The sequence below is a fragment of the Equus caballus genome, chromosome 6 (assembly GCF_041296265.1).
Source record: "Equus caballus isolate H_3958 breed thoroughbred chromosome 6, TB-T2T, whole genome shotgun sequence".
Classification (NCBI taxonomy): Eukaryota; Metazoa; Chordata; class Mammalia; order Perissodactyla; family Equidae; genus Equus; species Equus caballus.
The window spans coordinates 97,763,411-97,788,671 of record NC_091689.1 but is presented as its reverse complement, the minus strand read 5'-3'; the positions used below and the strand labels follow the sequence as shown (position 1 = coordinate 97,788,671).

At 42.6% G+C, this 25,261-nt stretch overlaps 1 protein-coding gene across 18 annotated transcripts in view; it reads right to left on the bottom strand.

The window, feature by feature from the left end:
• Window positions 1-14,426: 14,426 nt before the first annotated feature.
• RAB3IP (RAB3A interacting protein) overlaps window positions 14,427-25,261 on the bottom strand; it is a 41,802-nt gene continuing 30,967 nt past the window's right edge. For 4 of the 18 annotated variants that reach the window (XR_011440199.1, XR_011440200.1, XR_011440201.1 and 1 more), the window contains 8 exons: window positions 25,046-25,123; window positions 23,846-24,049; window positions 20,722-20,850; window positions 19,383-19,495; window positions 18,566-18,832; window positions 17,345-17,444; window positions 17,189-17,258; window positions 14,427-14,786 (listed from right to left, as the gene is read on the bottom strand). Coding sequence is in view for 8 of the 18 variants with exons in the window: in XM_023643996.2 (XP_023499764.1) it covers window positions 14,704-14,786; window positions 17,189-17,258; window positions 17,345-17,444; window positions 19,383-19,495; window positions 20,722-20,850; window positions 23,846-24,049; window positions 25,046-25,123 (777 nt within the window). In the remaining 10 variants the exon portion in view is untranslated. Of the gene's footprint in view, window positions 14,787-16,868; window positions 16,966-17,188; window positions 17,259-17,344; window positions 17,445-18,565; window positions 18,833-19,382; window positions 19,496-20,721; window positions 23,649-23,716; window positions 24,050-25,045; window positions 25,124-25,261 lie in introns of all 18 variants that reach the window. The other 14 variants (XM_023643998.2, XM_070271923.1, XM_070271924.1 and 11 more) reach the window with 6 other exon arrangements.

Below are 25,261 nucleotides of genomic sequence, written 5' to 3'. Positions count from 1 at the left end.
AGCCGAGGGGCTGTGGTCAAGTCTGGGACGTGGTTAAAGCTGGGGAGGTGATGTAGGGAACCCCGCCTCCCCAGACCGCCCCGACCTGCAGCTCCAGAACCCCGGCGTTCACAGTCCTTCCCCGCAAAGCTGCGCTGCACGTGGACTCGCACTTCCCTGAGCGCTGCCTGTGGGAGGGTTTTCTGTTCTCCAGATTTTGGCAAGTTTTCTCCTCTTCCATGGTATGGTAATGTTTTGTTTTGTTTTCAGTTTTAAAAGATTCACGCCAGGGCCGGCCCCATGGCCGAGAGGTCAAGTTTGCGCGTTCCGCCTTGGCCGCCCAGGGTTTCACCAGTTCGGATCCTGGGCGTGGACATGGCACCGATCGTCAGGCCATGCAGAGGTGGCGTCCCACATCCCACAACTAAAAATACACAACTATGTACCAGGAGGCTTTGGGAGGAAAAATAAAATCTTGAAAAATAAAAAGATTCATGCATTGTTTTCAAAGCTGATTTTTATTGCTACTTCTCTGCTAACCACCACCACTGTGAAAACTTGATGAAGATTTCCTGTTGAGTTTGGATGGTTTTTCCCATGTGACTGGGAAGCCACTCAATGACTTGAAGCAGGGAAGTGACATGATCTGATTTTTGTTTTAAAAAGATCACGTTGGCTGCTGTGCCAGTGACTGAGCAGGGCGTGGAGGCCCGGACACCAAGAGATTACAGCAGGAGACCAGGGGACACACGATGCTGGCTTGGGCCGAGGGTGGTGAGCATGAGGGAAGTGGACAGACTTGAGATATGTCTGGGAGATGCCGATGGGACCTGCTGATGGACTGGACGGGCAGTGAGGTGGGGGTGAGGGAAATGGAGAAACCAAGACTACGTCCGAGATTGCTGCTTAAGCAACCGGCACGAGTTAGGTTTGAGATGCCCACTGGAAACCCAAGTAGAGCCGCCAAGTGGGCACACGGACACAGGGTCTGCAGCTAAGGAAGTGTTAACGTCAGGGCTGGAGATGTAATGCATAGGTAGTTTTTAAAGCCAGGGGCCTAGATGGGAAGACCTAACGAATACTTAAAGAGAAGGGGCCCAGGGCAAAACTCTGGGGACTCCAGTATTTAAAGGTTGAGCTAAGAAAGAGCCAGCTGGAGCTGTGGCCAGAGCTGTCACAGAAAACTCCAGATTCCGCACCATGCTTGGTCAGACCCCCGCCCACCTCTCCAGTTGTCTCCCCACTCCCCCCACCACAGTGCTACACTGGGTCTCCTCGCCGCTTTTCCAATCCACCAAGTTCGTTTCTTCCTCAGGGCCTTGACACCAGCTTTAAGTGTCTCCCGTCACAAGGCTGGGTCCAATCAGGGCCCAGCTTAAAAATGTCACCTCCCAAATGTGGCCTTTCCTTAGCACCCAATCTGAAGTAGCCATTCATTTCTTCTCTAGCCCACAACGCCATTTTAAGTATCTAGAGAGCACTTACCACATCTTCTAACATTTGTCTTTTTGCCCGTTTCTCACTAGACTGAGAGCTCTTGAGAACCGAGACTCGTCCGTCTTGCTCACGGCTGTGTCTCCAGCACCGGCAGTGGCACCTGGCACACACAAGACTCTCAAATATGTGTGAATGAACAAGGAGGAATTCGCTCTTTCTGGAAGCTCTACACAAAAATTACGGATGCTACTGGGTCTTTATTTGTCTACATGTCAAAGACAAGAAATTCAGTTGTCTGTTGAGATGGTAATTGTACAGAATTCCATGGGAAAAAAGAACTTTTTCTAGCACAAAAGTTAAACACAAATACAAATTCACATCACTTTGAATTTTGTTTTAAACATTGTGTCTTACAGGAAAAAAATCACCTAGGGAAAAATACAACAATGAAAACCTTTAAGAACAAAAGCTTCTGAATAAAAGCAGACCGGTTCTAGACTCTGGATGCACAAAACAAGCACACACGGGGTTCACGTGCTGGTAAGTGGCCGGCTGGGGGGCTGCCGTTCTTCTGAGCACTGAGACCCAAGGTTCAGAAACCAAGTCTCCTCTGTTCTTCTGTGTCGATGCTGAGTCAAAGGTGTGGATTCTTAGAGGCCCCAAGAGATCACCCAACTCAGCCTCTACTGAGGAGGCCCGGGGAAGAGGACCCGCCACCTTCGCAGGTGGGAGCCACGCCTGGAGAACGCGGGCCTGATCCCCAGCTGTCGCCATCAGGCCAGGCTCTCTTCTCAGTGCTGAATCTATGCACAGAAATTTACCCGGAAGTCTTTTCCTCTTTTTTTAGAACTGGTAACTTGGGCAATCATATTCTCTCTAGAAGCGCTCTCCTGAAGCTACATTAAGCTGCACGCTAACGTTCCTTCCGTCTCCCTCCCCTCTCCACTCCTGCTGCTCCTCCAGTCAGGCGGTGTCATGGTAACTCAGGGCTCAGCACCACGTCTCCCTACTCCAGTCTCCCTCAAGCTCTCGTCCGACCCCACGGGGAACTACTCCCAAATTCACCTCCACGCCTGACCCCATCATTGAATTTAGACTTCTGTGTCCAACACCCACTTAACCTCTCCACTTTGATGCTCAATGCGCATCTCAAGCTTAAAGGGTCAAACACTGAATTTTGGGATCTGTTCCACCCTACATAATTTGCATCTATCCCAGATTTCCCCGTCTCAATAAACTGCAGCAGTAGCTCAAGCCAAGAGCCTAGGATTCAGACCTGATTTCCTTTCCTCTCTCTCAAATCCAACCCATCGACAGGTCCTGTTTGGTTTCTGGAATGCAGGAGCATGTGACTGGACTAGTCATAATCCTGGGTTCACAGCACACCACAACAGTCTGCAGGATTCTCCTACTCGTTCCTTCACTCCCTCACAGATTTACTCTTGATGACAAAGGAATCCCTCATCCTCCCAGGGACCAGGACGCTAACAATGACTTACTCACGTGTCTGCCCCTCCCCATTCTCTCCCTGACCTCCCCACACCCAGAGGCAACCCTACCCTGAACTTTGGGTTTATCACCTCCTCAGGTTTTTAAAATAGTTCTGTCTTGTAATATGCCCAAACAACTGTTCCATTTTCATTTTTGAACTCTGTGAGAAAAGTGTTATGTCATATGCAGTCTTCTGAGAGTTTCGCTTTTTCATGCAATCCATGTTACCAGTCGCTGTGCTGCATGTAGCTGATGTTCATTCACTTTTCCTGCCACGTAATAGTCCATCATGTGAGCATGCAACACTTTATCTTCCTGTAGATGGACATGTGGATTTTCTTCTGGAACATTCTTATGTAAGTATTCTGGGGCACTCTGTGCAAGTACTTTTCGAATTTAAGCCTACAAGTGGAATTGCTGGGCCATGAGTATGTCAATGTTCAACTTATCACATGAACGGTGTCTCACAGTAGATACCTGTTGGCACTCCCATCAGCGATCTATGAGTAACGCTCTTGAAATTCTCTCCAAAACTTCACTGTGTTGGGCTTCTTAATCTGTGCTTGTTGACTGAATTTAAACACCTCAGTGTGGTCTGATATGCTTTCCTAACCATTAACAGAATGAAAACCACTCAACGTGTTTATTGGTCCATGTGTACGTCTGGTTCTGTGGAGGACCTATTTCAGTCTCTTGTTCATTTTTTTGTTAGGGTGTCTGTTTTTTATGTTGATCTGTAGAATTTCTGCATATACTCTTCATACTAATCTACTATTGGTTATGAGTTTTCAAATATCTTCTCACAGGTTGTAGTTTGGCTTTAGTATGTCTTTTGACGGAAGTTTTAAAATTTACAATTTATAATATAGCACAACTCACTTCCTTTTAACAGTTAGTTATCTTTCACGGTTTCTTTTGCTTCCAGTTTAAGAAGTCCTTTTTTTTTTCAGTTATTTTATTGAGGTCATACTGATTTATAGCGCTGTGTAATTTCAGGTATACAGTATTATGTCAGTTTCTGTATAGATTGCTTCGTGCTCACCACCAATAGTCTAATTTTTATCCGTCACCAGACATATGTGTCCCTTTACCCTTTTTGCCCACCCACATCCCTTTGCCCCTGGTCACCACTAATCTGCTCTCTTTGTCCATGTGTTTGTCTGTCTCGCACATATAAGTGAAATCATGCAGTGTTTGTCTTTCTCGGTCTGGCTTATTTTGCTTAACATAATACCCTCAAGGTCCATCCATGTTGTTGTGAATGGGATGGTTTTGTCTTTTTTATGGCTGAGTAGTATTCCATTGAATATAAATATCTCTTCTTCTTTATCCAATCATCAGTCGATGGAAACTTGGGTTGCTTCCACATCTTAGCTATTGCTAATATGCCGCAATGAACATAGGGGTGCATAACCTCTTTGAATTGTTGATTTCATGTTCTTTGGATAAATACCCAGTAGTGGGATGGCTGGTTCATAGGGTATTTCTATTTTTAACTTTTTGAGAAATCTCCATACTGTTTTCCATAGTGGCTGCACCAGTTTGCATTCCCACCAGCAGTGTATGAGGATTCCCTTTTCTCCACAACATCTCGAACATTTGCTATATTTTCTCTTGATGATTACAGCCATTCTAACAATGTAAGGTGATATTTTAGCATAGTCTTGATTTGCATGTCTCTGATGATTAGTGATGTTGAACATCTTTTCATCTGCCTATTGGCCATCTGTGTATCTTCTTTGGAAAAATGTCTGTTCATTTCCTCTGTCCATTTTTTTATCAGGTTGTTTTTTGTTGTTGTTATTGAGTTGTATCAGTTCTTTATATATTTTGGAAATTAATCCCTTGTCAGATACATGACTTGCAAATATTTTCTCCCAGTTGGTGAGTTGTCTTTTCATTTTGTTCATAGTTTCCTTTGCCGTGCAGAAGGTTCTTAGTCTAATGTAGTCCCATTTGCTTATTTTTTGTTTCCCTTGTCTGAGTAGACATGGTATTTGAAAAGGTGCTGCTAAGACCGATGTCAAAGAGTGTACGGTCTACATTTTCTTCTAGGAGTTTTATGGTTTCAGGTCTTACATTCAAGTCTTTAATCCATTTTGAGTTAATTTTTGTGTATTGCGAAAAATAATGGTCTACTTTCATTCTTTTGCATGTGGCTGTCCAGTTTTCCCAACACCATTTATTGAAGAGACTTTCCTTTCTCCATTGTATGTTCTTGGCTCCTCTGTCGAAGATTAGCTGTCCATGGATGTGTGGTTTTATTTCTGGGCCTTCAGTTCTGTTCCACTGATCTGTGTGTCTGTTTTTCTCCCAGTATCATGCTGTTTCGATTACTATAGCTTTGTAGTGTATTTTTAAGTCAGGGATTGTGATGCCTCCAGCTTTGTTCTTTTTTCTCACAATTTCTTTGGCTATTTGGGGTCTTTTGTTGTTCCATATAAATTTTAGGATTCTTTGTTCTACTTCTGTGAAGAACGCCATTGGGATTCTGATTGGGATTGCAGTGAATCCATAGATTACTTTATGGATTTCAACTATGTTTCTTCTTCCAATCCATGAGCATGGAGTATCCTTCCAATTCTTTATGTCTTCTTCAATTTCTTTCAATAACGTCTTATAGTTTTCATTGTATAGGTCTTTCATCTCCTTGGTTAAATTTATTCCCAGATATTTTATTCTTTTGTTGCGGTTGTAAGTGGGATTGTATTCTTGACTTCTCTGCTAGTTCATTATTAGTGTATAGAAATGCAATTGATTTTTGTAAGTTGATTTTGTACCCTGCAACTTTGCTGTAGTTGTTGATTATTTCTAATAGTTTTTTGGTGGATTCCTTAGGGTTTCCTATATATAGCATCATGTTGTATGCAAACAGCATGAGTTTCACTTCTTCCTTTCCAATTTGGCTACCTTTTATTTATTTTATTTATTTCTTTTAAAGATTGGCACCTGAGCTAACTGTTGCCAATCTTTTTTTTGCCCCTGCTTTTTCTCCCCAAATCCCCCCAGTACATAGTTGTATATTTTAGTTGTGGGTCCTTCTAGTTGTGGCATGTGGGACACCACCTCAGTGTGGCCTGACGAGTGGTGCCATGTCCGCGCCCAGGATCCAAACTGGCAAAACGCTGGGCCACCAAAGCAGAGCAGGCAAACTTAACCACTCGGCCACGGAGCTGGCCCACTAGATACCTTTTATTTCTTTTTCTTGCCTAATTGCACTGGCCAAAACCTCCAGTACTATGTTGAATATGAGTGGCAAGAGTGGGCATCCTTGTCTTGTTCCTGTTCTCAGAGAGATGGCTTTCAGTTTTTCACCAGTAAGTATGATGTTGGCTCTGAGTTAGTCATATATGGCCTTTATTATGCTGAGGCACTTTCCTTCTATACCTATTTTATTCAGAGTTATCATAAATGGATGCTGGATCTTGTCAAATGCTTTCTCTGCATATATGGAGATGATCATGTGGTTTTTGTTACTCATTTTGTTAATGTGCTGTATCACATTGATTTGCAAATGTTGAACCATACCTGCATCCCTGGTATAAACCCCACTTGATCATGGTGTGTGATCCTTTCAATGTATTGCTGTATTCGGTTTGCCAGGATTTTGTTGAGGATTTTTGCATCTATGTTCATCAACAATATCAGCCTGTAATTTTCCTTCTTTGTGTTGTCCTTGACTGGTTGTGGTATCAGGCTGATGTTGACCTCATAGACTGAGTTAGGAAGTGTTCCATCTTCTTCAATTTTTCAGAGTAGTTTGAGAAGGACAGGTATTAACTCTTCTTTGAATGTTTGGTAGAATTCTCCAGAGAAGCCATCTGGCATGGATCTTTGTTTTTTCGAAGGTTTTTGATTACTGTTTCTATGCCTTTACTTGTGATCAGTCAGTTCGGATTCTCTATTTCTGATTCAGTTTGGGATGTTGTATGAGTCTACGAATTTATCCATTTCTTCCACGTTATCCAATTTGTTGGCATGTAGTCTTTCATAGTATTCTCTTATAATCCTTTGTATTTCTGTAATTTCTCCTCTTTCATTTCTAACTTTGAGACTTTTCTTTTTTTCTTAGTGATTCTTGCTAAGAGTTTGTCAATTTTGTTTACCTTCTCAAAGAACCAGCTCTTAGTTTCATTGATCCTTTCTATTCTTTTTTTTTTTTTTTTAGTCTCTGTTTCATTTATTTCTGCTCTAGTTTTTACTATTTCCCTCCTTCTGCTGATTTTGGGCTTTGTTTGTCCTCTTTCTAGTTCGGTTAGGTTTAGTTTAAGATTACTTATTTGAGCTCTTTCTTGTTTGTTGAGGTAGGCCTATACTGCTATAAATTTCCCTCTTAGAACCACTTTTGCTGCATCTCATAATAGTTGGCATGTTGTATTTTCATTTTCACTTATCTCCAGGTATCTTTTTAATTTCTCCTTTGACTTCCTCATTGACCCAATGGTTATTCAGTAGCACGTTGTTTAGTCTCCACATATTTGTGACTTTTGCAACTTTTATCTTGTAGTTGATTTCTAGTTTCATAGCATTGTGATCAGAAAAGATGCTTGATATGATCTCAATCTTCTTAAACTTATTGAGGCTTGCCTTGTTTCCCAACATACAATCTATCCTTGAGGATGTTCCATGTGCACTTGAGAAGAATATGTATTCTGTTATTTATCTATTAAGTCCATTTGGTCTAGCGTTTAAGTCCACCATTTCCTTGTTGACTTTCTGTCTGGATGGTCTATCCATTGCTGTAAATGGGGTGTGGAGGTCCCCTAGTATTATTGTGTTGCTGTCAATTTCTCCCTTTAGGTCTGTTAATAGTTGCTTTATATTCTTTGGTGCTACTGTGTCAGGTACATACATATTCATACATGTTACATCCTCTGGGTAGAATGTCCTTTTTATCATTATATACTGCCCCTCTTTGTCTCTCATTGTTGTTTTTTATCTTGAAGTCTGTTTTTTCTCATATAAGAATGGCAACATCTGCTTTCTTTAGCTTGCCATTTGCTTGGAGTTATCGTCTTCCATCCCTTTACTCTGAGCTTCTGTTTGTCTTTAGAGCTGTGTTTCCTGGAGGCAGCATACTGTTCCATCTTATCTTTCAATCCATCCAGCCATGCTGTGGTTTGATTGGAGAATTCAATCCATTTATGTTTAGAGTGATTATTGATACATCAGGGCTTAATATTGCCATTTTATCTCGTTTTCTGGTTGTTCTATATTTCCATTGTTTCTCTTCCCTTGTATTTCTGACTGCCATTTCAGTTTGACAGTTTTCTATGATGGTTTTCTCAGTTTTCTATTTATGATTTGTGGCTTTGCTGTGATTTTTTTTAGTGGTTGCCATGAAGTTTGAATAAAGGATCTCATAGATGATACACTCTGCTTTCTGATAGGCTCTTGATCTCCACTAGCCTAAGCAGATCCCATCACTTTTCTCTTCCCCTTCTGCATTATTGTTACCACAAATTATTTTTTTGTGTTGAGTTGGTGACTAAACTGCAGTTTTTATAGTTATTTTTTATGCTTTCCTTCCCTTTATCATTTGTTATAATTGTTTGCTAACCTATTCTGATAGAGAGCTCCAATTTTCTGATTTTATTGGTTTACTTATCTCCTTGCTCAAAGCTTCGTAAACCTTTGCCTTTTTGTTTCAAGTAGGAGGGCTTCCTGTATCATTTCTTGTAAGGGAGGTCTACTGGTGATGAACTCCCTCAGCTTTTGTTTATCTGGGAAAACTTTTATTTCTCTGTCATATCTGAAGGACAGTTTTTCTGGATAAAGTATTCTTGGCTGAAAGTTTTTTGTCTTTCGGGATTTTGAATATATCATTCCACTCTCTCCTAGCCTGTAAGGTTTCTGCTGAGAAATCCACTGAAGGCCTGACAGGAGTTCCCTTGTAGGTTGTTTTCTTCTGCCTTGCTGCCGTTAATATTTTTTCTTTGTCATTGACTTTTGCAGTTTTGCTATTACATGCCTTGGAGAGGGTCTTTTTGCACTGATGTAATTAGGAGTTCTATCGACTTTGTGTACATGTAAGTCCAGTTCCTTCCCCAAGTTTGGGAAATAATCAGCTATTATTTCTTTGAACAAGCTCTCTGCTCTTTTCTGCCTCTGGAGTACCCATAATCCTTATGCTGCTTTCCTTATTTGAGTTGGATATTTCTCAAAGAATTCCTTCATTTTTAAAAAATCTTAGTTCTCTCTCCTCCTCCACCTGAAGCATTTCTAGATTCCTGTCCTAATTCACTAATTCTGTCCTCCATAATGTCAGCTCTATTTTTCACGGTTTCTAGATATCTTTTATCTCATTAACTGTGTTCTTCATACCCAGAATTTCTGTACAGTTTTTTTAAGGACTTCAATCTCTTTCGTGAAGTATTGCATCTGCTCGTTAATTTTATTCCAGAGCTCACTGAACTGTCTGAGTTTTCTTGCAACTCACTGAGTTTCCTTGTGACAGCTATTTTAGGTTCTCTGTCAATTGTGTTGTAAGTTTCTGTGACTTCAGGATTGGTTTCTGGACACCTGTCATTTTCCTTTGCTCTGAAGTGTCACTGCAGTTTTTTGTGGTGTTTGATAAACTGATCCTTTGTTAGCACATATGTGGTAGTATCAGGTCACAGATTCCACCTGCCACCGCTGGTGGGGAGCAGGAGCTGTGTTTCTGATCCTGCCCCCTCTGCTGGAAGGTGTGCAGGTACAGCTGCGTTTGCACAGTCTGGCCACAGCTGCTCAGCAGGTCACTCTTGCAGGGGTGGGGTCTCAGTGCTCAGCAGACGAGTTTACGCCAAGGCAGGCCAGCACCACACTCACAGGTGGTTTGGCTGAGCCTCTAGCTTGGTGGGCAGGGCGCCTTCGCGAGGGCTGAGCTACCACCACTCACCACTCAGTGGGGAGCATTCCCGCAGGCAGGGCTGCCATGGCATAGTGGGTGCTCCCACAGGCCAGGCTACCACTCCAAAAGCGTTCATGTGCGCAGACCGAGCTGCCCCCACCACCTCTTAATCACACCAGCCGCTGTGTGAGGCGCCAGGACCCGGCTCACTGCTGCTGGGAGGGGCAGGGGTGTGCTCACCTAGTTCCACTGCCTCCCGGGATCCAGTCCACCCACCTCCAGGCGCATGGCTGTGTGGATCTCTCAGGCATCCTGTTGTGCTGTGTGAATCTGCTGTCGGTTAGTGAATGTCCGTTTAGTTGTAACTTAGAGGGGAGAGACAAACGGAACAGCTCACTCCTCCATGATGCTGACGTCACCTCCTCCAAGAACTTTTTTTGTTGCTTTTCAGGAAGACTCGTCCTGAGCTGATATCCACAGCAATCTTCATCTGTATTTTTTTTGTATGTGGGTCACCACCACAGCATGGCAGGATCTGAACCTGTGAACCTGGGCCACTGAAGCTGAAGGCACTGGACTCAACCACTATGTCAAGGGGCCAGCTCCCCAAGAAGTTCTTAAAGCATGATCAGAGAAGATACTCACCTATGTTTTTGAAATATATTTCACTTATAACTTCAACCATATTTTCTACAGAAAAAGTTCAAAAGTTTCAGGACATGTAAAACAGTTGTTTTTTGTGTATGGTATGAGGAAGAGATCCAACTTTATATCTTCTTTTCTCTTTTTTTGTTGGCTCCATTTAATTCCGAGTCCTTTCTATCACTGATCTGCCACACCTTCCCTGTCGGTATGAAATTTGTACATTGTGTGCAGGCCTCTTTGGGGCTCTCAGTTCTATTCCAATGGCCAGTTTGTCTATTTCTGCACTAATGTCACACTCTTAAATACTTTAGCATCATAAAAAGTCCTTCTGGTAGGATAAATTCTCCCTCCTTTCTTCTTCTTAAGTGCCTTGGTCATTCTTCATCCTTTATTCTGCCACATAAACTTCAATCAGTTTGTCAGTTCCACGAGAAATGCTGAGATTTAGTTTGGAGATGCACTAAATCTATGTGGAGAGAAGTGGTTTTTAAATTGTCTTTTTACTCATGAACATAGGATCACTCTAGTCCTCTTCAATGTCTTTCAGTAAAGTTTTATAACCTTCTGCATATAAGTCTGGCACATCTTTGGTTAGATTTATTACTAGGCATTCTAGAACTGTTTTTGCAATTGTTTGGCCTCTTTTTAAAATTCTATTTTCTAATAGTTTGTGGCTGTATGTAAGTACAATTCACAATTATATACTGATCCTATATTTAGCCACCTTACTAAACTCTCCAATGGGGTCTAATACTTTGCTGGAAGGCTGTTTTGGATTTCCTATGTAGATAATCACATCATCTGCAAATAACAACAGTTTTACTTTCTCCTTTCCCATCATTATACCTGTAATTTTCTCATCTGGCTGCACTGGCTAACATTTATAGGACAGTTTTGAAAAAAAGGACAGTGATCATCTTTGTCCCATCGTTGATTTTAAAAAGAATGCTTCTGATGTTTCCCTGCTTCAGGTGGTATTTATTACAGGATTTTTAAAGATACTCTTTACCAAGTTGAAAAGTACCCTTCCACTTATAGATTACTAAAGCTATCACTAATGGCTATCTTTATCAAATGTTTTTCTGCATCTATTGATCAGATGGCTTTTTGCTTTTATTCTGTAAACGTGGTGAATGAGACGTACAAATTTTCAACACCACCACTTTTGCATTCCTAGGATGAGCACCACTTGGTCAGTGTGTGAGCGTCAGGTGGCTTTTGAGTATGTGTTCATGACAAAACGGGCCTATGGTCTTGCTTTCTTGGACTGTCCCTATCTGGCTTTAGTATCCATGTCATCCAGGGTTTTAAGGTAGGAGACATACCTTATTCTATTCCCTGCAAGAATTTATGCAAGATTAGAATAACCCACTCTTGGGGCTGACCCTGTGGCTGAGAGGTCAAGTTCACGCACTCCACTTCAGCAGGCTGGGGTTCACTGGTTCAGATCCTGGGCACCGACCTAGCACTGCTCATCATGCCATGCTATGGTGGTGTCCCACGTAGAAGAACTAGAATGACTTACAACTAGGATACACAATTATGTACCGGCACTTTGGGGAGGAAAAAACAAAAAAGAAAGAGGAAGATTGGCAACAGATGTTACCTCAGGACCAATCTTCCTCACCAAAAGCATACTTAAAAAAAAAAGTGGGGGGCCAACCCGGTGGCGCAGGGGTTAAGCACCCACGTTCCGCTTCTCGGCAGCCCAGGGTTCACCGGTTTGGATCCTGGCTACGGACACGGCACTGCCTGGCACGCCATGCTGTGGTAGGCGTCCCACATATAAAGTAGAGGAAGATGGGCATGGATGTTAGCTCAGAGCCAGGCTTCCTCAGCAAAAAAGAGGAGAACTGGCAGTAGTTAGCTCAGGGCTAATCTTCCTCAAAAAGAAAAAAAAGTGCTAAAAAAAGAAAAAAGAATAACCCATTCTTTAAACTTTGGTGAAAACATCTACTTATGCCTGGAGCTTTCCTTGAGGGAGAATTTTTAATTGCTTCCTTTCTTTTAATATTAACAGTACTGTTCAGGCTTCTGATTTCTTCTTAGTCAAAATGTAACATTTTTCTAGGAATTTTTCCCTTTGTTTTGAATTTTCAAATGTACTGGTGTGTTATTCATAATACTCATGTATTTACTATCTGCAGAATCTGTAATGACAGACCCTTTTCATTCCCAATACGGCTTACTTGTGTATTTTTTCTCCATGATAAACTTGCCAGAAAATTTTTGTCTGTTTGTTCATCTTTTCAGTCAACCAACAGCTTTGCTGATCCCCTACTGCATCCTTGATTTCTACTTCTATTTCTGCTCTACCTCCTGCCTTTACCTTTATCTTGTTCTTCTGTAACTTCTTTAATTGGGCACTGAGCTCATTTAAGAAATATAAATAAGGATTTAAAGCTATAAAATTTCCCTTGAAGCACTACTTTCTCTGCATCCTTGTAAGTTTTGATATTCATTAGTCAGTCCCTAGCATTTTAAAACTTCTTCAATTTTGTCTTCTTCTTAAGTTTTCTTGAACTCAGTTCTTCACATTATGTAGCACCCATCTCTATCCCTGACAATGGTTTGTCCCAATGTCTGTTTCGTCTGATACTAGCAGAACCACACTGGCTTTCTTCTGGTATTTTTCTGTTATCTTTATTCCTGTCTTCTACTTCAACCTTCCCATGCCCTTACACTTTGTGTATAAATATACATTTTAATCCAACTTGACTATCTTTCCCTGGGGAGCTTCTCTCACCATCTCACTGTTTTATTTCCATATCACACTACTTATTTCCCTATTTTTTTCCTGTTTCACTTTTAGTCGGTCTCTCTCCCTGCCCTCTAACAAGACAAGAACTTCAACGTATCCCGTGCGCTCTGGTCTCTTCCCACCCTCCCTGCGTTGATACTGGAAAGAACTTTAGCTCCAGATTGCTGTGGATATACTTTCTGTTCCTTATTTTCTTTAGCCTTCCTTTTCATTTATTCCTTTAAAGTCATCAGCAAATTTTCCCTGAGTATGTAGTCACTCTCCCCAAGTCTCTTGTAACATCTCCTGGATTTCTCTTTTTATTTAAGTAACTCTCCAAAAGCGTTTTTAATTTGCATCGTTGTGTGGGAAATCTTCTGAAGCTTTGAAAGTCGGGGCACATTTTTATTAAGCCCTCACATTAGACTGACTAACTATCAGGACATAAACTCTAGTTTCAAAGTTCTTTTCATGTTCAATTTCAGATTCTTGGGCTGAGGACGGTAATGATGGTTTCCACCACAACAAGCCATTCTCAAATACCCGTTTCCTGTGGACTCCCATCCATCCTGGTGACTGAGTCTTCTACCCCTAAGGTTGACCAACCTTTGAGACAGGATTAAAAACCAACCATCTTCAGAAAACCAGCCCTCTCAAACACTGCTGCTGTGAAAATAAATTGGTTCAACTTACACAGAGGACAATCTGGCAAAGCAGATCAAATAGTTTAAAACACATACACCTCGCTTGACCCAACGACTCTACTTCCAGGTGTCTACATGAAGGAAACACTCCAACAACATGAAGAGAAGTATGCATAAGGATACTCACCACAGCATTAGGATATGAAAAAAAAAAAAATCGTAAAACCACCTAATCTCCAAACACAATTAGCTAAATTATGTTAACATCCCATAGTCAAAACCTTGAGGTGATTAAGATGTGTAAAAAATATTTAAGGGGAAAAAAAAGCAAAAAAGTCTACTTTTTGTTTCAGAAATATGCATATGTAGGTAGAAAACACCTGAGAGCTGGAAGGCTATTATTCTTCACGAGTGTCAACAGCAGCTCTCGACAGAGAGACTGAAGCGGTTTCTCATTTCTCCTTTTTGCTTTCTGTAAATAATCTTTTTGGAAGCCTAATATATAAAACACATGAAAACACAGCCACTCTAGTGGGGGCCGGGAGCTGATCCTGTCCACTCAGCCTCCTTCCTTGCACTCTCGGGAAGCTATGCAGGTTGGAAACCACAATTCAGTACCCTATTTGCATGTCAGAGCTAGAAGAGAAAGCAAAACACATTCAAACATTCATTTATTTATTTAGTGCTTTTTTTTTGCAACTATAAATTACAATCTCTAGCAATTACCTGTAGTTCTTTATAGTGTGTTCAACTAAAGAATAAGCAAACACAGCATAGGTCAATTTAAAAGAAATCACAGTACTTCTTAGTGTAATTTGCAAAAGCGGGAACAAGTCTTGGGCCCACTCCTTGGAAATAAATATCAAGTAACCATAAAAATATCCAGCCATTTTCCAGATATTCAGGGAGGTTCATGCATGGTCCCAGGCAGAGCATCAGAGTTCCTCTTTGAAATATCCCAGCTTTGCCAATGACATCTCTTTTCTCAACTGCATAACTTCCCAAAACATCTGATCAACTATACAAACAAAAAAGAGAGACACATAAATCATAAAATACCATCTTAATCATTTTTAATGTGTTTCACTGAAACTTTAGCTAAAATGCCAAGTGGACATTTCCTGATGACATACCTAATGCCTCCATCTTCTATCACTATTTCACACAAACTTTTTCAAGTATTTGTGAGCAGCCCAGTTTTATGAATAAAGAAGTAATATTTACCAGTTTTGCCAAAACTACAGTCACGCATCACTTAACAACAAGGAAACATTCTGAGAAATGTGTCCTTAAGTGACTTTGTCATTGTGTGAACATCACAGAGTGCACTTACACAAACCTAGATGGTACAGCCCACTACACACCTAGGCTCTATGGTACTCATCTTACGGGACCACCATCATATATGCGGTCCACTATTGACAGAAACGTCATTAGGAGGTGCATGACTGTATTTGTTAGACACATCAATGACTATCACTTTAGCCCAACAGAAGGTGGATATTTCAGTGTCCTGAGTAAATGGCAACGCTGTTGCCTTCCTAAGTAATCACACTCAATGTTCTGTTATTCAAGAGTTACTATCTAACGTATAGATCTTCTTGCCCTAGTTTGCTACATCTTCACCATTTCACTCTTAATTAACACTAACAGAGAGTAAACAGGAAAAAAAGAGAAAGAAGAGACGATCCAGGAACTCTAACATTCTTTGTGAATAATAACAGGGAAAGGTTTTGCATATGGCACAAATTAGAAATGAAAATAAATGTAGACGTCTTCCTCCTCTGACATATGATCAGATTAGACTGATTCAGATCAGTGGTTCTCAACTGGGGGGGATTCTGTCCCCAGGGGTGCATCTGGCAGTGTCTGGATATACTTTTCACTACTGGCATCTACTGAGTAAAGCCCAGGACGCTGCGGAGCACCCCACGAGGCACGAGACAGCCCCCCCAGTGAAGAACTATCCAGCCCAAATGTCAGTAGTACCAAGGCTGACAAACTCTGCTTTAGACTCAGTTGCCCTAAATCCTTTTTGGTACAAGGCACAAATAACACACAGACTTTAAAATTAATAATATTTATTTACCACAAACCCACACAATATGACGTGTTCCAAGTACCATGAAGTGGAAAAGGGACAGAAACCACAGAAGACACCACTTTATCATCATCTCTACACTCACGACAATTTCTTCTTATTTTCATGAAGTAAATTATCTTTTAGTCTTTCCTAGAAAACTTCTTATTTGAACAAGGAGAAAAACGTGCTGGACAATGTAACCTAACATAAATCATCTGTTCTCCACCTAAAATCCTATTACCCACTGACAGGTACACAAAGACTTCAGTTTTACTGAAGTCACAGGTCGAACTGTACAGTTTAAAGACTCCTTTTAGCTACACAGCCTTTTGAAATTCAACATTAATTAGAGACAAGATTCACCCCATTCTTTAATAGGCATTAAAATCTAATCATACTGGATTCTAAGTAAATATGACCATTCTCAACATACCAGAGCTTGAGAAATACTAAATTTTCACCAGCATAACTCATTTTTCTACAGATTTAAGATGCACTGGTTTACATGATTGAAAGATAGTCGGCTTCTACTAGTTTTTAAGTATAAGAATATTTTCAGTGCCTGAAAACACAATCAACAGGAAATTTCCCACAACTTCAAATGGAAAGCGGGCGTGGACTTGCCCCAGCCCAGGACTTGCTGTTTCTGGTTTATAACAGTCACGCATCCTTGAGAAACACTGCTCTGGGGTCGTCAGGCCACGTTCGCTTCGTGCCTGGTATTTACGACAGTCACTATGAAGCTATCAGTAATCATGAAAGACCACATGAAAAATACCAAAACACCTGCGCAAGGCTGGCTCTCCTGTGTCTATCATCTGCACGTTTCTGCTGACTTAGAATACAGTAATCTGAATTTAGATTCAGAACACAGCAGTCTTTATTCCTCTCAGAATTATCCTCTTGACTGCTTTATTAATGCACACGTGAAAGTAGAAAATACAGAAAAAAACTGTGTTAGCTCCCCGTGGTTTCTACCAATTAAAATAAATCTGGCCACACCTAGAACTCACTCACTTTTATTTCTTAAGGAGTGAACTTCATGAGCTTTGCTCTCCCCTCACATTTGCCGTCTGGTTTATCACATACCCCTGAACAGTTACACGTGATCCTACTTGAAAATCAAAATTAGAGTAAATGAGGCAAATATAAGGACGAAATACAGTGTGTTTTAAGAGACATTTTGTTCCCAAATTCCACACACATTTTATCAGAACTATAAAAAAGATTCAATATAAATGTACCAATAATAAAGTTTATTTGAGCATTACTACCATGCTCTAAATTTTTTACTGAACTTTCACGTAAATATTTTAAATCAAATTAAGAACACTCACCATCCTGCTGTTTCACAAGTCCCTGCTGAATGTACCGAATGTACGTAAAAAAGTTACACACAGAAGTGATCTAGGCCAAAAGGAGAAAAGGTCACCAATAGCCCACCATCTCACCTCAGAGCGAGCTTTATCAGAACCCATGGTTAAGGTACTTACCCTGTATCTGCAAAAAGGAGAAATATAATAATAGTTGCTTGAGTCCCCTAACTTAATTCTGTGTTTACAGGACTTACTCAGGCCAGTGAGAGCACATTTTCTGTAAAATAATGATAAAGTTTAGTTGTTTAAAATGAGAAGCATTTTGCCCCCACCTTCTGTACAAACCATATACTCCTTCAGTAAGAAAACAGGTGTTTGAGAACCAGCCACGTCCCGGGTCTGTTCCAGAGGCTGGGCCAGGGACAACAAGGACAAAGCCCCGCCCTTTGGGCCTGAGGGTCTAGGACAAGCTTAACCACGGCTCCAGGAAGAGCAGCCGCTGTTCTGCGTACACGCCCCTCCTGGAACTAATTTACACCATTTCCCCACTGAACATGATCATCTCCTAACTTTTCCTTCTTAAGATTTGTCCCATCTCTCCTTTCCTCACCTCCTCTGAACACACTGTTCTTGTTTCCAGCCTTCGGTCACATGCACTGTTCTTCATCTATCCAATCTCTACCCACGCTCCAAAAACGCAGACACACCTCCTTCCGCCCGAGAACAGTCCCTGGTCACCACCACTGGACAGAGCTTGTCCGCCAAATTCCCGCAGAACGGTGTCCTTCATTTAGTGCTGACTTCACACCAAGCCCATGAGAGCTGGGCCAGGGCCAAGCTCCACTGCTCATGACAGGGACCATATCTCCCTTGAATTTTCGCACACAATACGCACCACAAACACCTTGGCTCCTGGTCCCATTCCACACGCACAATATCCTTAAACCTAATCTGCATAATTATTTGACTAAATACTAAATCTATTTTAACTGATATCCTCATTTGTCATCATTTAATGATATGTGCACATGTATAATATGTGTGATATGTAAATGCAGGCACAAATTTAAAATCCTACAATAGAAACTGCCATATGCTATATTTAAAATAAAACATAACATACACAAAGTACGAAAACTGCTAATTTAATGATCAGGATAAAAATACTCAGGCGTTTGTTGAGGAGGAGAATTTAGGAATGTCAATCCCTTCTCCAAATTTAAGGCCACCTGCTACAGGGGTGGCACTGGGGGAGGGTAAAACAGGACCCGAGGCGCGTGGGCATGTGGCTCACAGACACAGGACTAAGTCACCTCCACAAACAGTCACCGAATGCCAGCACTGTGTTGGCCTGCTGAGAGCGCGATGTGCACAACAGGAAACAGAAGGACCACACACCTCCTGGCAGGCTTTCACACAGACCCGCTGCTTCATCTCCACCAGCCCCTCCTCTTCCGTCTTCAACACGACCCTCACTGTCACTCACTGCCTCCTGGGCTCTCCTGGGCTTTCCAGTCCCCTGCACTGATTTGGTTCTTAACCGCCAACTGAGCAGCTTCCTCAAAATCTTTCCAAGTCACTCTCCAAACAGCCACGCCAAAGGTTTTAGGTACTGTTGGTTTCAGTCTTGACTCCTCCACGGGCTGGATGGAAAGGCGTGTCCTGCTGTGAAACACGGAGTGTACCTCTGCAGGTGTGTAGCTGCCAAACCTCCCTCACTGACGGAAGACAGGACTGCTCACTCACCACAGTGAGAACCCTTCACAATGTCAGGAAGAGAGGAGAGGACCAATCGTGCTAGACAGAACTGTGTCTCATTCACTGTCTCCCCACACCGTTTCTGGTGGTAACCCTCAGGGAGAAACCCAGGACACACAGCTGTACAGATGCATGCTACACACAAAAGTTCTGCTTATGACCCACTAAAGCGATTCATGATCAACTGGTACATCATGACGTCAGGTTAAAAAAAACACACTTCTACCCCTCGTCCACCTGGATCCCTAACATACATACATGTATATTTTGGTAATTTAAAAGGGGACTCCTTTGGTGCTAATTTGAAATGCTATATCCTACCCTGTCTGAGCTGCACAGATGCTAAATAGAAAACTAGAAATTTAACCACATTTAAAACTAGAAAAACTAAATAATTACAATACACACAATTTTTAAAACTCAGTTTCTTTCACAAGACTTGGTTTTAAAAACTCACTTTGGTCCTCCACATTCGACTGCAGAAGCCTTCACAAACCGGATGGGCTGTAATCCCACTGGCTCAATGCTCAGAGTGTTGTTTTCCACAGCCTCCAGCACAGCCGAAGCCAACTTCAGAAAAATGAAAAGTATTAGACGCTATGCTGCAGAAAAATATCAAAATGTATTCTATAGTAAACTGATTTTTAAAATTATTCTTTCCCCAAGTTCCACTAGCTTGGCCTTAGCCAACAAAGAAGACAGAAACCATGTAACCTCAGCCAGAGCGCTTTTATAACTCAAAAATCGTCATGAAAGGTGAGTCAGTTACAGCTGAGCAACTTTTCTCCTCATCTGGAAGAAGGTGAAAGCACTGATTCCAGTCTCTGCAACCCGCAATTAACACGCACTGTTAACGCCACTAAGAAATAAATATCCTAATGCTTTATTTTGCGAAATGCATGCAATGTTTTCAACACTGGTCATTCACAATACAACAATATATACTAATTATAGCTATATATTTTCTGAACTTACATTTATGTGCACAAGAGTGAGTCTATAAAAGAAGTAACTGAATTATCCAATATTAAATACCCAGAAGGAGCTGGAAGCAACTGACAAAGAACAGACGCAAAGGCAAACCCTCAGTCCGGCAGGAGGACTGACTCCGAATGCCGGAGCAGGCAGAACCGTGGTGAACACACAGGGGCACACCAGGGCTCAGCACTGCCCTAACCCCTCACGAGCAAGCTTATGAGCAAATCCTCCGAAGAGTCAACCAAGACTCCCAGCGTCCCATGTCCTAAACGGTGACTGAAGGATATTTGTAGACAAGCCTTCACATGTAAGAACAAATTAAAATTATGACCTTACAAAAACTTTTAGAAAATTTAAGGCACTATGCAGATGCATCTACTTAATTCACTTCATTTTATCCTCTTAACTCTGTGACACAGGCAAGGATGGCATTTTTTCCGGTTTTAAAGCTAAAGAAACTCAATATGACTTTTATCAGGTACAGATAAACCCAGCCAACAGCTCAGAGCACAGGGAACTTCCTGGACGCTGAACCCTGAGCTGAGAGTCGAGAAACAGGCCCCACCCCAACACACATTTCACACTTCACTCCAACCCCACACACGCGGCCGTGCGAAGGACCCTCCGCTCAAACAAGGAAGGTGCTCAGCAACCAATGCCAAGAACTCACGACACTCCTGATGCGGAGCGGAGAAAGTGTGAAACGTGACACTTGACAAGGACTTATTCATGTAGGAGATATTAAAATACACAACAGGATTCAGTAAAGTTATACAAACAACTCTGATGCATTCCTACTAAAATTTTTTAAAAATTACCTCACTTTTTGAGAATGTTAAACACGGAAAGATATCCTCCTGATAGATTTTGTCTAAGAAAGGACACGTTCTGTCCATTGTGGGCTCGTCCTTCCAAGATCTGAACTCATTATACAGAGACAAGTCAGCCTGATAAACAAACCAAAAAGACACAAATCACTTTTTAAAAAGCACAAACACTTTATAAAAAATCACTTTATAAAACCAAAATTTAATTTAAACATGACTGAAAAAAAATACTCTGTATTTAAAATAGCAAATTGAACAGTTCTCGATTAGTTTTAATACATGGGAGCAATTTTCTTTTTAAAATCCAAACTCCCGCATGACTAGTGGGCCCTTTCCAAGCTATCCACTATGTGAGCGATGAGGCTGCCATCACCTCACCCCAAAAACAGAATGTCGGGACTCCACTCACAGCAATGTGCAACTGCTGTGAACACACAGAGCGACGACAGGTCTACACGGAAAATAATCAAAAAGCAATCTGGATCCAAGTTGATCAAATAAAGGGTTCAAATAAACCGAGCCTGACTAAACTGTGAAACCAAGTTTGGGGTGAAAAATGACACTAATTGTTCTGCTATTACCTGAAGCCCTTTCCAAAAGAATTTCCAAAGCGGTCACTGTACAAGCAGCAAGACTAAAAGCAGCACCCAGACAGCCTCCTAAACTGACCAGCCTAAAAGATGACATTTACTTAGATGTGTGTGGGCACGTGGACATCCAACAACTGCCAGCTGAGCCATCAGCCACAGGCCGGCTCTGCCTTCCTCTTCACTCTTCGAGGGTCCCTCTCCCCATTCCCCTTATAATAGATTTTCCCCAAGTACTCTTCCCTATGAATTCCCTCAGCCCCGCTGAACACCCCCCTCAGAACACAAAGCTGCCCCTACACTGGCCGCCCACTCGAGCACTGTCCCTCATTGTCTGCAGCGCTGTGCACTCTGGTCCAGAAGCAGGGGGCGCTGAGTACAGCTGTGGCCTCTGGCTCAGCCCCATCAGACGTCAGGGACCCCAGTTGGAGTGACAAAGGCCCAGTGTACCCAACCTTCCCCACTGACTTTCCTTTAAGGGGTACCACGGCAGTCTCAGTGAGCATCCATACGTCCCCTGGATCAAAGCTGAAGGCAAAAGGATAAAAACAATAGCAGATATGCCATACTTACTTTTTCAAATTCAATTTCTTTGTAAAATTTACCCTTGAATGGTCATTAACCCCAGAGCAGATAAGTGGTGTTCTGAGGCAAGATTCTAGTTCACAGGCAGTAACCTAAACTATTTATTAAGATGTGACTCTGTGCCAGGAACTATGGTCAGCACTTATCACAAACATTTAATCCTCACAGCTGCGCAAGACAGACATTTTTATAGACAAGGAACCCAGGGCGTAGAGAGAGAAAGGAACTTGCCCAAGGCTACAGAGCAAGGAACCAGTAAAAGCTCAACTTCACATCCTGGGGACTGATGGCAGCCTGCACACGCACGGGCGCTTTAAATGCTGCCGATGTCGTGGCCTTGCCCCCATCACATCTTCTATAGAAACACGGACACATTTCATTTCCTCTCAGATTGTTACATCTTTTTCTAAGACTTACACAGGCCAAATTTATGTGTTTCTTTTGTCTAATAAAACTTTTTGACAAGTTTTTCACAAAACATTAGATACGGAATATATCTGGAAAGCAAAAAGTTATTCTTTTGAAGTTATATGCCACCTACTCATACTTTAAGAAATTTCATAAACTAAAAACAAAACTTTAAAATGTTCCATATGAAAAAGCATTTAAATTTTGTTAGTGTAAACAATAGGAAAAAAGGTACATAATTATACACACAGAGAAACCACAGAAAAATTACAAGTTGTGCCAAGCAATTAAAAATGTTATTTAAATTCAAAAGAAATTAGAATTAAAGTAATGACTAAAAAAAGTTTCTTAAATACTTAACAGGAACTAGTGCGAATTTTAGATTTCGTCACATTCAGATTTGATGAAGTATTGACCTTCTCTCTCACTAGCATGTTTTTATAATAATTAAACAAAATGTAATTCAATTAAAATAGGTAAGAACCTTGGTTATTCAATTTAATAAACTCCTGGGTTCCATGCACAAGTTTAACTGAATGAGCACACACAGCTTCTTAAAGGTCAATGATGGACTTGAATTCAACCATGTAAAATACAGCTTTTAGGACAAAACAGGAGGGCCACTCCACCAATTACCGATCAATCTCCTTGGGAATGGGTTCACACCACACGCAATGATTAAACAAAACAATATTTCACATATAATTCTTACTCAAAACAGCTCAAAACAGGTCTACATTATCTCAAGTATCTTTATAACATATCTTTTAAAATGATAAAGCTACGTACCGTTATTTGATTTTTGTTGCTTAAATATCTGAATTAACTCTAAGATTCCCTCAGTGAGACACGATTCCACTTCTCCCAGAATTGAAGTATAAAAGCAAAACACTATTCTTCAGAAAACACCTCATTTTCACAAGTTCTTATATCAACATTTTGTCAGAGCACCCAGCCAGATCACTAAAGCACTAAAGCCACCCACTCTCCTTTACACAACTCACGGCAGCTCGCTCCCTGAACTAGAAACAGCGAGCTTCAGACACTTCCAGGTTCCAGCAGGTCCTCCAAGGCCGGCCGGACAGAGGACGGAACTGAGGGATCCTGACAGCACCAGCCCCGCATAAAGGCCCGTCCTAACACTGCATGAGTGGACAGAGGACGGAACTGAGGGATCCTGACAGCACCAGCCCCGCATAAAGGCCTGTCCTAACACTGCATGATTGGACAGAGGACGGAACTGAGGGATCCTGACAGCACCAGCCCTGCATAAAGGCCTGTCCTAACACTGCATGATTGGACAGAGGACGGAACTGAGGGATCCTGACAGCACCAGCCCTGCATAAAGGCCTGTCCTAACACTGCATGATTGGACAGAGGACGGAACTGAGGGATCCTGACAGCACCAGCCCCGCATAAAGGCCCGTCCTAACACTGCATGAGTGGTACTGGCAATGCTGCTGGCAAACCCGAGGGGCCTGGGCGAGGAGGACGGAAGGACGGGTGGGCGTGGACAGCGCCGGGCGGCCCGTTACCTCTCTGCAGTCCTTCACGATGGGCTGCACCACGCTGAGGTCCTGGGGGCCGGAGCTCATGGCACTGCTGGTGCTTTTGTTTCTCACGTGCCCCTTCTTAAACGCTGTCCTTCCTCCGGGCAGAGGCTCCTGCGTCGGGGATGTTGGAGAACTAGACAACACAAGTGTCTTCAAGGCAGCTACTTCGGCTTGAAGTACATCAATCTTGAAAAGAAATCAACACTGTTGCACACACCAAACAGGTTTTATGACAGATGCAGCTAAATGTTAGCAACTTGGTCAAAGCACTTTCCCTTCAAAAATGAAATACAAGTTTAATTTGCACTTCCTGTGGAGTAATAAAAGGAAAGTAAAATCGAGTTTTTTGATGTTTCCCTATGGTTTGGATTCAGCTACTATTCACAAGGTCAACGAACTTTTTTAAATTATCATGTCTAACCTTTAATTTATGTGAAGTTTCAAAATCTTCAAAATATAATAGCTTATGAGTAGTTGTAGTTCATCCCTGAACAGTAAAATCTAGTAACATTCCGGCAATTTTTCCAGGGAATTAGGATAAGAAACATTACCAGCTCTAAAATGTGAATATACAATCCCTGACACACACGTGATCCACAAGAGCCTGACTCATCCGGCTCCAACACAGACGGACCAAGCGTTCACCGCCCGCTAGGTCTGCGCAGTAGCCTTCCTCGTCTTTAGGTGCGCAGACCTCCCAAGGCAAGCGCGGGCTCACAGCTGGAGCGCACGGTGCCGACCGCGTCCCACAGCAGCTGCTTCTCCGCGGGCTCACAGCTGGAGCGCACGGTGCCGACCGCGTCCCACAGCAGCTGCTTCTCCGCGGGCTCACAGCTGGAGCGCACGGTGCCGACCGCGTCCCACAGCAGCTGCTTCTCCGCGGGCTCACAGCTGGAGCGCACGGTGCCGACCGCGTCCCACAGCAGCTGCGTCTCCGCGGGCTCACAGCTGGAGCGCACGGTGCCGACCGCGTCCCACAGCAGCTGCTTCTCCGCGGGCTCACAGCTGGAGCGCACGGTGCCGACCGCGTCCCACAGCAGCTGCGTCTCCGCGGGCTCACAGCTGGAGCGCACGGTGCCGACCGCGTCCCACAGCAGCTGCTTCTCCGCGGGCTCACAGCTGGAGCGCACGGTGCTGACCGCGTCCCACAGCAGCAGCCCCGGCCACCCGCCCGCCGCTCACCTTCCCCTGCGCCTCCTGCAGCTGCTTCTCCGCGGCCGCCTGCTTGACGTTCGCTTCTCGCACCATCTTGTGAGCCTCCTGAAAAGCGACAATCACAGATTCTGGAAACAACCCATCAGTATGTGTTTCCAAACCCTTCCAGCAGGCGTCTACACCACCAAGATGCAGCCTGAAAACGAGCGTTCCCCACCAACCCGCGACCGCAGCTGTCATCAG